Genomic DNA, 14,566 nt, shown 5'->3' with positions numbered 1-14,566 from the left:
CGCGCCGGAAGTTGCCAAAAGATTTCCGAACGAAAACCGTTGTTTGTTTACATTCTATTTTTTGGGGCACAAATAAATACGTATGGCCTTGCACAACTTATTCTCGCGCTGCGCTGAGTTGCCGAAAATGCGAAATAGCGACGCTAATACGTTGAAAGTTATCGAAAATGACAATCTGGATGAGAAAATTTCAATTATTTGTAATTTCAGTTTTGGCGCGAAAATCCTACATAATATCACTTTAAGTGATCACACACTGTTAACATACAATATATAATACTGTTCTCAATCTGCAAAATATAAAACTTCACGGAGAATGTCGCCTATGGACACTTGTTTTCATTATTTCAGGGCTTTGGATGAAGATTTCCTCTACATGTGCTATGCTGACATCATGGGCAAGGTATGACTCGTCATTTCTTCACATTGCCCTATAAAATTTTGACATGTGTTTTAACGAATATTGTATACAACTGTAAGATCTAATTTTTACTTTTAATAATTGTTCTGTTGCTTGTAGAGTTGCAGTGGAGAAGAAGAAGGAGAAGAAGAGGATGGTGGAGAGGAAGAAGAGGGAGAAGGCCCGACATTTGAGGTGTCACTTTATTTTCTAATTCTGTCAATATTATTTTTCCAATCCAACGTTCAGAATCTCAATCATCTTAGGTGTACCTCCCTATTTAAAGAAAAAAGTTGTTTCATCATTAAATAGACTTTAATTTTACATTGTATACCAAGAATACAAGACATTGTAGGGTGATGCGCCAGTTGCATTTGCACCAAGAACCCTGCAGTGAGACAGCTTAAGAGCAGGGAGGCGATCAGTACAGCCCTGGTGTTTTTGCTGGCTCTACGCACATCTATAGGTTCACATCACCTTCCAGAAAAGTGTTGTCTGGAGGTGCTCTCAACCATCACACACTAATGCATGGTTCAGGTCTCTTTCAAGAAAAATAAGTTACAGCTCTATGGAGGAGCTCCCAAGAAAGAAAAACTGTTTTGAAGCTCCACACACAATAAAAGAATACATGTGGTTCACATGTCCTTCAAGAAAAACAAGAGTCCATTGGACACAACTCTGAAGTTTAAGTAATGGTGTTTGCAGTGTGGCTACGGTGTTGACCATTCAACAGACAGTGCTTAACTGAAGCAGTCCTGGACACACACAGACACACGAACGCCTACGAAAACTTTATAACCTTCTTGGCAAAGGTAATAAAATCTTTGGAATAAAGTACAATGGGTTGTTTAATAGATATAATAGATAAATACTTAAATACTTGACTATTATCGTCCTGTCCTGTTTAAAATGGCACGGTTCAAATGGTCACTGACACAGTTATTCTTATAACTGACCACTTTTGCGGTTACGTCCTGATAACCCATAGGAAATGGGTGCCTCTGATTGGTCAACGTCATCTGGCTATCTGATAATAGTTAATAACGCTGTATTTAGCAGGATAAATTGTGGCCCATGAACTTTGATTATTATTGTATTATGAAAGTAGTTTCACCTTATTGTTTCTATATTGTACCTGGTAAACTAGAGATGATTTTCCTCGTGTGTGGTGTAAACCATGTGTATTTTTTTTTTAATGCATTCATATTCTTTTCTTAAAGGTGATAGGAACTATTGTATGCATCGAATTTCATAGTGTGCAGAGCTAGCAGGGCTGCATTAATAACCTCCATTGAGCTAGCTCAATGCAATGGAGGCCTAGGTGGTTTCTAAAACCCCTTCTCAGATGTCTTTGAAAACCAAGCATTAGGTGGCCAAAGAGATTGCAAATTTTCTCAAACTTTGTGTGGTGGTAGGGGCTTGGCCCAAACCTACAAAATGAGAACGTTGTGGACCACTACTGGCAACAACCATTTTCTAATATCATATTTATCCCTGTTGTTTGGGCAACTATGGAAATGTCATTGATGTTCTCTAAGATTAGGTGCTGGGCTTGCAATGGAACGACAACCCACATCGTTATCTTGGCATAAAGAACTCGACGCTTCCCTTCCATTTCCAGATTTGTGGGGCAACCTTTCTGTGCAGACGTATGTCTTGTATACTTGTGTGGCATATGGCATAGTATGTGTATATTTTTATACTAACAATATATAGAACTTGTTGGAAATAATAAATATTATTATATACTGCATAAAAGTCACAGCTATTCAGCCAGCAGCTTATTATAATCATGTTTTCTCCTTGTTCTAAAAACTTAGGAACAAGAAATGGCAAGTAGACAGTTGCTAAATGAGCAGTGCAGACTTGCAGAGCGTGGAGCAGCAGAAATGGTCCTACTTACCATAAGTGCCAGCAAAGGTAAGAAATATGATGTTTATGTACAAGTCATGCATGTTGGCTGTGAAATTGGACTTTATAGGAGTCATGCATTTTCAGAAAACAATTCAATAATCAATATTGTGGACATCTGTATTTAGGCTCACTGGTCATGACAATGTGTCAAAATGGGGGAAAAGAAGAAGATGAAAGAATATTGGATGAATCAGGAGTACAAATGAAACTTGAGTTCTAGGATCTCACACTTTTTCCATGCAAATGATGTTAATGTTACGAAATTTGTAACATAGTCGAATTATAGAATGTTTCTCGAATTATAGATGTTTTTTTTGCAAATAAGATCCTCAATTGCATCAATTACATCATGATATTTACCACCTTATAACCTGCAGTCTTATCTGCAGAAAAGACTGTAGGCTATTTCCTAATAAATTATGCAAATGAGGAAATGATTTGAATTACGTTATGTTTGATGGTGTTCACATTTACTTAACTTCCTAGCACCATATATGTAAGTATGAGATTGCTGGCACTCAATCACTATCATGATGTCAGCATTGATTATGCAAATTAGGTCTTCATTTACATAATATCTGCTAATGTTCCTCTTGTTATCAATTACATATGTCACATTTTAAATGTAGCAGATTTATAGATTTTCTGTCTTCTAATTATGTCAAGCATTACTTAATAAGCCACCAGGGGTCTCAAAATATTATCATGTGGAGGTCTCATCAAGTCATACCCATACCAAATATCAAGACAATTCATAAAAAATGGCTTCACCACATCCTCCGTGCCAAAAATAGACCTTAGTCATACTTCACTATACAGTAGATTTGGCATTGAAAACCGTCAAAAGTCCCAAATTATACAATTTTAAAGGGGTTTATAAAAAAAGGGGTGAATGAATTGTTGTTGATAGCTACATATATAAAGCACAGTGACACGAGGCAAAACAATATGTTTCACCATATTAACACAAAGTCATAACAAATTTAAAAGCCTGTGTCCAGTAAAATTTTTTTTAAGTCTGGGGGTATTTGGCCACTCTACATGTACCTTCATGCCAAATTTCATTTTATTTGGCCAAGAAATTGAAGTGAAAATTAAAAGAGAATTTCATTTTCTTAATCAATGAGAAAAATGAAAAATGTATACCTGGTCCAGTAATTTTGTTAGTCGGAATGTTTAACATCACTTGGCAAGGTATGAAGGTCGTGGAGCTCTTGTTGTCATTTTTCTTTGCCAGTAAATGGATGTTCATGGTTTTTTGGTAGGCAAGTTGCTGTTGAGGACACCAAGGTCAAGTTCAAAAATGGGCCTTGTGGGGGGTCCCTACCTCACTGCAGTGGACCTTTGTGTTTGTGGTTGTTTGTTAGCAGTTCAAGTTCTGGAAGAGAAATTGTCTGGATTTTTGTATGGTGCATAAGTTTTTGGGGCAGAGATCTTAGTGTTGTAAGTTTGGACTCCCTTGTGTTCCCTTGCGGTAACCTTCCTGCCAAAAATCATGAACATCCATCCATGGCTTCATAAGACTTATGCTACATAAATCCACAGTCGCGTCACCATACCCAAAACAATCCCTTAACTTTCTGGCAAAGGCAACAAGAGGGTACGTAACAGTAACTGTAAGTATGAAGAATGAAAAAAAAATCTTTTTATTTTTACTTTAATTTGTAAACAACTTATGACTTTCTGGTGGTTCTGATGGTTTCAGGTGAATGCAGTCCTATGATGGAACGTACACTTCAACTTGGAATTTCTCTCTTGTCAGGAGGCAATGAGGATGTTCAGAAGGTAACGTTAATGCCCATTGACATCTGATTCAGTAAATATAGATTATCCTCAGTTTTATCTCAAACATATTGTGACAGCATTGACTTTTCTTGTTATTTAACATTTACAATATACATTATCATGATAACTTGTCATCAGGCCATGTTGATTTGATTTTACATTCATGTAGTATATGGGTCTTCAGAGTATGTCATCCATATAAACATCAAGTCAGTGTGGCCTAAGCATAGACATTATTCAGTATAGACATTATACAGGCATGACTCCACAATATGTTCTTCTGTACTGTCTCTTTACATTTCATGCAGAACAATGTGACTGTTATTTGCAGGAACAGACTTGGGCACATCAAGTCTTGTTCTGCTTCATATTTTACCTCACATTGCTCTGTAAGAATTGTATTGGAGCATCATATTTCTGAAGAATGTCAATCTGGCAAGTAGAGCACTAGGGAGAACTTGGGACCTTAAGGGCTTGACCACCCTCCTGGGTGGAGGAGCCTTTTATGACCATAGTTCTTCCTGATGTTCAGCTGCTTTCTTCTCTGGTAGAAAATGTTACAACATCTGCAAGAGAAGAAGGACGTTGGCTTCTTCCAGAGTATAGCAGGACTAATGTCCAAGTGCAAGTATGTAACCTTAATTTTACTGTCTAGGAATTAGAGGCCATTGTAGCTATGCTAAATGCTTTCTAGCTTGTCCTTTTTCGTCCAGACATTTAAATAATAATGCCTCTGACAGCAGACTGTGCTGAAGTTTTGCTGTTTATCATTGCCACCATGAATATGGGGTAGGCCACTATCCTTGTTAATATGAATGAATTGATAGGTATAAATCATTATTCTGGGGCTTTCTTTACAATATAATGTAATACAATGAACTGCTGCCATATACCATTACATGTACTTGTAAGAACGATGTGTGAGCTTGCCAGGCAAATGTGGATTGTTTGCTCCTATTGATGCATGACACTAGAAATACTTAACTCTTGGCCCAGCTACATGCAATGTTTATCAAAAGCTGATCAGATCTAACTAATATTTAGTTGATGAAGGGTATAAGTGACTGTAAAGGAAATGTTTGTAAATCTTCATTGAATTCAAGTAGGATAGGGAAGTTGATATACATGCATGATTATTGTTTTATGAATAGTTTTAAAATGAAACTTAAATGGACCAACAACCTATTACTACCCGACATAATATCAGTTCTGCTTTTAATGGCATTATATGTCCCCAGTGTTCTTGACCTGGACACCTTTGAGAGATGCAACAAAGCTGAGGGATTGGGGGTTGGGGAAGCAGGTAAGCATTAACTGATATACATGTAGCATGAAACTAGAAAGTCTGACATTTGTTTGCAAGCAAATACAGCATATTTCGTACCGTCTCATCATACAGAAATGGACTGTTCTAAAATCACCACTGAGCAAAAAGTGGACCATTCCCAAATAACTTCTGCTGAAAGAGAACGATTGCTTATTCATCCCAGTCAGAAACTGAGCCAGGTTTCAACCCAAAATACATTTGTACTGTCTTGAAATTTCTCTTTATTCCAGAATAGGTACCCCCATATAAAATGGAATAATCCAAAGATACTTCCACACTTAATGACTTTTCCATAATCACCCCGGTCCAAAATTAAATTTGAAAACAAAACATTTTAAGACAGTCCATAGGAAATGAAAGATAAAAGAAAGCTAAGACAATATTGATGCTGTTGTTTGAGTACAAGAGTTGATGTTGTGTCAGGCGGATGGTAGGGCAGGTTCCCAAGTGACTTCAGCATCTCACAGGTTATATGATTTTTCTAACACCTGGTGCTGATAATTATCTCAACAGCCAAGAATCTCAAGAAAAACCACCTGCAAATTGGCCTACTAGGAAGTAAAGGTCTTGGACTTTTAAAAACTATTGTGGCCAAAATATAACCCCTTTGGAGTTGATTCAGAATCTGAATTCTTTTTTTTTTCAATTCAAAAAAAAAAAAAATGAAGGTGAATGATGAACCGATTGATTGAATTTTTGTGCCCTAATATGCTAATGCTGATTTTCATGATGGTGGGTGTATGTTCAGTTTATGCTAAAATGTTTTTTCTGTGACAGACCAAAGAATCCATCATTCTGTATTGTAGTTGACTTTGTAAATGTGTCATCATCAGAGAGAGACAGAGGTTTAGTTAATGCTTTCTGTACACATTATATCAAAGAGTTTCCTAGTTATATTAAAAAAAGAACAGTACTATGTAGTTTTGTAAGCTATTTTAAGTAATACATGTACCTTAGGCTTACATATATTGTTTACTTGCTAAAAATATTGATTTTTGTTAAGACACACAAAATGAAAAGTTCAGGGTTTACAATACATTTGTGTATCTTTTGTTAGACAAATCTTTTCTAGAATTTGTAATGTTGCAGGAATGGCTAAATACATGTAGTATGTTGTGTGGAAAGTGCTGCTTGAGCAAATAAAAGACCAATGCATGATAAAAATAATCATGATGCTAGGCCATACCCTCCTGCAGCTGCCAGCTTGTGTATCCTTTCAACTGAAACCCTTTTTTTTTCTGTGCATGCTGCCAAAGAGGGAATAATGCAACACGTACCAGGTACTAAAGTACCTTACCTTGACACGAGGTCCTCCTGTGCGTACAGGCACATTGTGCAGCACATTGTAACCCTCTATGACAACAGTCATGTTTACAGTATTTGGGGAGTAGCATGAAGATAATGGATTTCCTGGCAAAGAATGCCAGAATCAGTGAGACATACTGTGCTTCACAGGATGCACACTGATCTTTACATTTACAAGTTTCTGAATGGTTGATAGTATATATGTCACTGGATAATTCTCCAAAATATAGGCCTTCATTTGCTGGATGCTGTGTTCATAATTTCAGCATCACACATAACATCTGTGTACATAATATCACCAGGGTCCATAATATCGCCACCTTGAGAAATAGTTTGCTTTAAGATATTTTTACTGCAACATACCCTAGGTATGTACATTTGATGTGTGCAGGAGTGCATATCAAAAGCATGTTGCAGTAAAAATATCTTTAAGCACACTGTTTCTCAAGGTGGCGATATTATGGACCCTGGTGATATTATGGACACAGACGTTACATAAATGGAGGTTAGTCAGGCAATTTTTTTTATTAAACAGTCCTGATAGATGCAAATTCTCAACATACTAAGTTGACTGATTATTCCCTGTTAGGTAGTACCCTGGATGCCAAACTAGTATCGGGCCGTAAGCCGTTTGCCTTCGGCAGCCAAGAGCCCTTTGCCCGCCTATCTAAATTACCGCTACGGGGGAGTTGAGCCCGAGGGGTTTGTCCGGCCCTAGTTGAAAGGGCCAGCCAAACTCCCCACTGGCTGGTCTCCCGTAGGTAATTTAGACCCGTGGGCGAAGGGCTCTTGGCTGCCGAAGGAAATTGCTAGCGGCCCAAAACCAGTTTGGCACCCAGGGTAGTTAGGTAGTGAACAGAGGCAGTATGATGACTGTCAGTTGTATTTGACTGTTGTAAAAGGGAGTCTCAAGGCTTTACTTACATAAATGGGGATAAGAGCTGTCTAAGAATTCAAAGATGATCATTTTACTGTCTACACTGTGCATTATGCGGTATGGTGGTAGGACCAAATTAACAGTCTGGGATTGTGTCAAGTGATAGAAACATAATTACGTGGCTGATATTAGTGTAAAAGTGTAAAACTGACAACTTGACAAATCAGTTTTCTTGAAAATGTACTTGTTTAGGACGGTATGATAACATCAGTTCACCTTTATTTGTAATGTTTTCATTAAGAGTCAATCGACATTAATCTGAAAAAAAGGAGTAAACGTTCATTTCTTTTTGTTGCACATTCAATACCTCCATAAAATGTCATCAAGGTTATTTTCAGTTGTGTTTGTCATTCTGTTGGTCGACAAGATAACACAAGAACAGCTGGATGGATTGGTTTGATACTTGGTGCGTTGGTAGGGTGTGACCGAAGCTGGAAACGATTAGGTTGTGGGCCCCCTAGTGGCTTCCCTTGGTACTGCAGTGCAACTTCTGGTTTTGATATCTCTCGATCTGGACATGCTAGGGTCATGAATTTTGGATGGTAGGTAGTTTTTGTGCTTGGGAAAAAGTGAGTTTAGGCCCCCTAGCAGCTTGTTCTGGAACTGCAGGACAGTTTAGAAAATCTTTAAAAATTTTGACCACTGTCCTTCCAGAAGCTTCCTCCCACGACATGCCTACCAGTATAAAACAAGCTGAATATTTCATGACCTCGTCTCCACAACATGTTGACTTCGTGAGCTCACCGTTTCAAGTTTTTAGGCTGTATACCTTATTGAGTTTGTAAAGCAATTAAAAGATTTGCCTATCAGTCCTAGATCCTAACAGACAGTGTTGAAAAGTGTTGGATTAAGGTTGCGTAAGATTAAGGTTCACTGCTGTTAATCATCTTGCTGAAAATTTCTTTATACAGCAGCTGTTCCAATTTATATTGCCATGGTTAATTGGATGTATATGTGGTTCTGTACACTTTTCCTGGACAGGACAAATAGTCATCTGTTCATGTTCATTACTCTGTTGAAGATGCATTTCAAGGTACCCCTGAATAATCCCCCTCCCCCAACCAAGTGTTGTGCACCAGTGTGCTTGTTTAGACGGTGTGTTTGCATAGACAGGTTTGTGTACAGATTATGTTGTGCACCAGTGCCCAGTAAGTGTAGATGGTGTGTTCAGCACCATGGACAGGTTTGTGTACAGATTGTGTTGTGTACCAGTGTCCTGTATGTCTAGATGGTGTTCAGCACCATGGACAGGTTTGTGTACAGATTGTGTTGTGTACCAATGTCCTGTATGTGTAGATGGTGTGATCAGCACCATGGACAGGTTTCTGTACAGATTGTGTTGTGCACCAGTGTCCTGTATGTGTAGATGGTGTGATCAGCACCATGGACAGGTCTGTGTACAGATTGTGTTGTGTACCAGTGTCCTGTATGTCTAGATGGTGTTCAGCACCATGGACAGGTTTCTGTACAGATTGTGTTGTGCACCAGTGTCCTGTATGTGTAGATGGTGTGATCAGCACCATGGACAGGTCTGTGTACAGATTGTGTTGTGTACCAGTGTCCTGTATGTGTGGATGGTGTGTTCAGCACCATGGACAGGTTTGTGTACAGATTGTGTTGTGTACCAGTGTCCTGTATGTCTAGATGGTGTTCAGCACCATGGACAGGTTTCTGTACAGATTGTGTTGTGCACCAGTGTCCTGTATGTGTAGATGGTGTGATCAGCACCATGGACAGGTCTGTGTACAGATTGTGTTGTGTACCAGTGTCCTGTATGTGTAGATGGTGTGTTCAGCACCATGGACAGGTTTGTGTACAGATTGTGTTGTGTACCAGTGTCCTGTATGTGTGGATGGTGTGTTCAGCACCATGGACAGGTTTGTGTACAGATTGTGTTGTGTACCAGTGTCCTGTATGTGTAGATGGTGTGATCAGCACCACGGACAGGTCTGTGTACAGATTGTGTTATGCATCAGTGTCTTTTATGTTTGTGTGGATGGTGTGTTCATTCATGATTATTGAAGCTTTCCGAATGGTGTTTTGAGCTCATGACATTTTCAGGTTTCCAATTCTGGGGATATTGCTAATTGTTGCTTTAGCATATTTCCCTTGATTCTCCTTTTTTTTAAAAGAATGAATATATGAACATAACAAATAAAGGTGAACTGACATTGTCTTTGTTGATCAGTGTTTTGGCATTTAAAACTCAAAACGAACCTTGTTTTATTGTACCTTGCTGTGCCTTTCAGTCTCTTACATCTTGTATGTCAGATGATCTGAGAAACTCTATTGCCATAACCTTTCAATCAGCATAAGAAAAGAGTATCTGTGCGAGGGAATGACAGTAATATGGCTACTTCAGATGTCTGTCAATCAAGTGCATGATATTTGTTAGTCATGAGTCATGTACTTGTACATCAGCTTAGAGAAAATTATCCAAACTGGTGTGATGTCAGTATTAACCAGCAGTACCTCTTCATTCCTCCACCGGTCTCTCACTTCCGTGAACATCATTTCCATCCCTGTCACCTCCGTCAGGGCTCAGTTCTGGTTTGTAGATTTCCACTGCTATACATCTTACCCTTCATACCTACATTTATCACATCACTTCATTCCTAATCACCAGGACAGACAAATTCTTCCAGATTAACTCATCCAAATTTTAAAGACATTTTGGATGCCTGTCCTTTGAGTAATGGAAATGAATCTCATATTTTCTATTGAACATTTCTGTACACAAACATACCATTTTTCTACTGAATTATTGATCTGTCGAAAAGCAACAAATACATTACATGAAAATGAAGTGTTAATGTACAGACTTATCAGATTCCAAGTTCTTGACTGTGACATGACTGTGCAGTGGGGGAAACATCAAAGCATTGTCAGTTAGCTGGCATATTGATCTGCTACTTTCAAATGTCCATGATTCAAGAAGTCTTTATTTCTCTACAAAAGCAGAGTGATGTATGTAAATTTTACATTTGTGACCTCATACGTACACTCTCTTAGACTGATTAATCTGTATGATCATTATCCTCATACAAATGTAGAGCCTAACACTTCTACCCAATTCTTTCCTACCATATCAAAGCCAGATGACTTTTCAAAGCCAGATGAAATTTCAAGCAAGAAGTGTGTGTCTGTCCTTCAATGCTGTTTTGTTTTTTCTTTGTTTTATATGTAACAATGTGTGCTTTTATGCTAATGTAATAGATCCTGCTGAATAGTGTGTGGTACTGTGCAGCATCCTTTGACTAGGCAATGGTACTGCTTAATTTACATTGTAACTCTGACATGTTAACTGATTAACAGGTTTGATTGTGATGTATTCCCTGTTCCTTGATGGCAATGCCCACTGATGATGATGTATTTGATAAATGCCATAATCCTATTTTGCATAATTTCATAACAGTTAGCATGTATATCTAAGTATATTTATAAAAGCATTAAGAACACAGAAATCAAGATAATACTGGTAGGATTAAAATATAAAACTTAGGATGAATGATACAATGCAAAGCTTTTTTTATGATTTGCTGATAAAACAAATAGGTAAATTAAAAGGGGTATCAAATTTTGCGCACGTATAACGTTACATGTACCTCTGATCTACATTGTACATGTAGGACTCAGATAATGTCCTTTTGCATCCCAAAGTACTGATTTTCTAAACACCAATTCACAATAATTACCTCTCATTTTTCGATCAGAATGATATTATTCAATTTGAGTGTTACTTACCAACATGGAACCATTATTGTTGAAGAGGTTAATCAGTAACGTATAGATTATCAGTTAGTAGAATATTCACAAATCAGTAACTTTTTAGAAAGGTACCTCCAAATTTTCGACGTCCACTGTACAGCTTGATCAGTAACTTAGTCTCGCGAGAACACGAGACTAGGTCGAGACTTGATCTACATGTAGGAGACAGTCCACATTCAGTTGGAACGTGCTGGAATGAATCACAATGAGGGTTGGGAGCTGACCAAGTCCTGCTTACCCCTTGGCCTGCTCCGGCAGGGAGGCAGGGGAGGCCAGAAGACCTACACAAGTCTTGATCTAGTCTTGTGTTCTTGCGAGATCAAGACGTACAAGACATGAAAAGTTTGCTACCTTTCAAAAAGGTCACTGATGGATGAAATATTCTACAAATTGTCAATGGAACCATTTAGTATTTAACACCATAACACTTTTTTGCAGTAGAGACTAGGATGTAAAGTGTTTATATGTACTTTTGAATCAGATGTTCAAGTGTTAAACATACATGATGCACCAAAATATCTACTCACCTCCATGTTACAGGACAACGTGCTCTACACGACGCACCCTTCACCTGCTCCCTGTTCCGCTTCCTTCAGCTGCTGTGTGAAGGCCACAATCTGGGTAGGTAATAACTTTATCACCCATTAGTTGGGGACCTTATATAATTATGTAGTTATCATATAGGTGTAATAAGTGCAGTAACTTTGTAGTGTTAGTGTGTAAAATATGGTGTGGTACATTGTATGTTTTTATATCCATTGGTAGGAACTATGAGAAATCATTTTAGGATGTGCAGACAAACACGGTGTACTTGTGCATAATAAGATCAGTAAAAACTCTGTTCCAAGTTAGGAAGTCAATAGAGAAAGTTAATGTCTACTCTAACAACACCATGTTTACAATGTTTACAATTTAGCAAAGGAGCAACCCCAGCTTTTTACCAGTTCCTGTCCAAGTAACCTTTACCATGCAGTTATGCCTGGTTTTTATTGAGTCTCTAGTCCTGCTAATCGCAGCTTATGACAATTGCCAAAATCTGCTGAGAATGGTTTTGCTAGAAGAGGGTCACATAGGCCAGGAAGAGACTTATCTGCAAGATGTAGATGTATATTGGGTATCTGTATAAGGCAGCTGTTGTTCTTTTCCTTCATAGCAGCTAGAGAGTGCCCAAATGACAAAGATATTGACAGATGTGGATACAAAAATTATGGGAATCAGACATGAAGTACATGCATGTATACATTGCTGAAAATATCTGTTTCATGTGTGGCAGTGGTGGTATGTTCCTTTCACATTGCTCTTCCCTGACAAGGGACCATAAACTTTTGTCCTTGTTTTTTTAAATTCATAGAATGTATGGTTATTGAGGCCTTTGAAGAATGTTTTGAACAAATAGTTATAGATATCTGAGGTACGAGTATATTAGATACCTTGAACATTTCTGAAATTTACAGTTTCTGTTACAGCTGTAGTAGATCTCTTTCAGTTCAGCATTTTTTTCAATTTGTTGGTATTATGCATTTGGTTAGTGGCAGTATTATGGGTCATAATTATACCAGACAAAGATAAATATAATAGCCCTGTCAAATATTGAATTTTAGAAAAATGCATTCTTCTAGTATGTGTAAGATTGCAGGTAATAGTACATAAAAATTGCATCAGATATTATACCAAAATTATTCAGAGAACCCATAATCATAAGAAACAATGTCAACAAACAAACCACGCCACTATCTGCGGCTAATTTGGTTAGAAGATTTAGTATCACTGCTGTGCCCCCCCCCTAAAAATAGCAAGGTATATATTAAGAATGTATGTTATGTGACATGTTTTCACTGATAAGGCACTCCTTATTCCTGGCCAATACTTGTAAAAGACAAGGTACTTGCTTGTTCCTATTATTAGTAATAAAACTATGCAGGTGTTCTTTTGGCACATAACTCATCATCTCAACACTGACAACAGGCAATAAGCAAGCACACCTGCAATCAGAGCCACACCTGCAAATACCAGGCTCCTGGTCTCCGTGCCCAAATATGGTCACACCTGCCAAATATGCATATGGTAATTTTACGCTGGCATAGTTACTGTAGTAACATTTGTACATTTCCTATGAAAACAGCCAAAAAGCCCAAGTAGAACAATTCTGAAAGCCTGTACCAAGATAATGAAAAAAACATGCCAGGGGGTATTTGCTGACTCTACCTCCATACTAAATTTCAGGTCATTTTGGTCAAACAAAAAGAAGAAATTGAATCCATTGAACAAAATTACAGAAGGAGAAATTAAAGAGAAGAAGAAACATCAGTTCAGGAAAAACAATATATTTCAGCTATACCACATTTCAGCTATTTCAGCATGGTATGACTAAAATATAATAAAACTAGAGTTCCCCGATCTCATACCTTCGCCAAATGACTGACAAATTATAGATTAGATTATTCCCCCCTGATTTAAGAAATAGGAACCTAATTTTCATGAATTATATCATTTTATCATAATCTCAACCAAAAGACAGTCTTATATAAACAAACAAGGCATTCTAGTATTTCCTAATAAATTATGCAAATGAGGTCCTGATTTGAATAAATTATGTTTAATGATGTTCACCTCAACTTAACTTTCAAATACCATAAGTATGAAATTACAGGCAGTTATCATTACATAATTATGAAATTTTCTCATTAATTATGCAAATTAAGTCATTATTAACATAATCAATATCTGCCTGTGTTTCTCTCGTTGTCAATTACCAATGTCACAAGCTTCAATTGTCTTATTATGGAATGCAGCTGATTTATAGAATTTCCCCATAAATCATGCAAATTACATCCATATTTGCATAATTGTCACATAATTATATTAAGCATCACGTAAGCTACCTACATACCAAAAATCACGACGATCCGTCAACCGGTTATTGAGTTATCCTCTTTTGAATATTTTCAAGAATATATCCCTGCAGTTCCAGAGCAAGTCACTAGGGGGCCCAAACTCACGTTACTTCTTCCCCAGCACAAGAGCTACATTTGTACCTACCACCCAAATTTCATCACCATAACATGTCTAGATCATGAGATATCAAAACTGGAAGTTCAGCTGCAGTACCATAACAATCCGCTAGGGGGTC

The 14,566-nt window shown here is 37.6% G+C and overlaps 1 protein-coding gene across 1 annotated transcript in view; it reads left to right on the top strand.

Annotated features, from left to right (window-relative positions):
- The window catches only part of LOC109464113 (ryanodine receptor 3-like), a 206,779-nt gene that overhangs the window by 150,367 nt on the left and 41,846 nt on the right, over positions 1 to 14,566 (top strand). Inside the window, 8 exon segments of the mRNA XM_019761046.1 lie at positions 352 to 403; positions 521 to 595; positions 2,221 to 2,320; positions 4,020 to 4,099; positions 4,651 to 4,727; positions 5,338 to 5,402; positions 10,207 to 10,218; positions 11,977 to 12,057. Of these exon segments, the coding sequence (XP_019616605.1) occupies positions 352 to 403; positions 521 to 595; positions 2,221 to 2,320; positions 4,020 to 4,099; positions 4,651 to 4,727; positions 5,338 to 5,402; positions 10,207 to 10,218; positions 11,977 to 12,057 (542 nt within the window).

The sequence above is a fragment of the Branchiostoma belcheri genome, unplaced genomic scaffold (assembly GCF_001625305.1).
Source record: "Branchiostoma belcheri isolate BF01 breed outbred unplaced genomic scaffold, Haploidv18h27 scaffold132, whole genome shotgun sequence".
NCBI lineage: Eukaryota > Metazoa > Chordata > Leptocardii > Amphioxiformes > Branchiostomatidae > Branchiostoma > Branchiostoma belcheri.
Note: the sequence above shows the minus strand (reverse complement) of the source record. Positions and strands in the feature narration are given on the sequence as shown.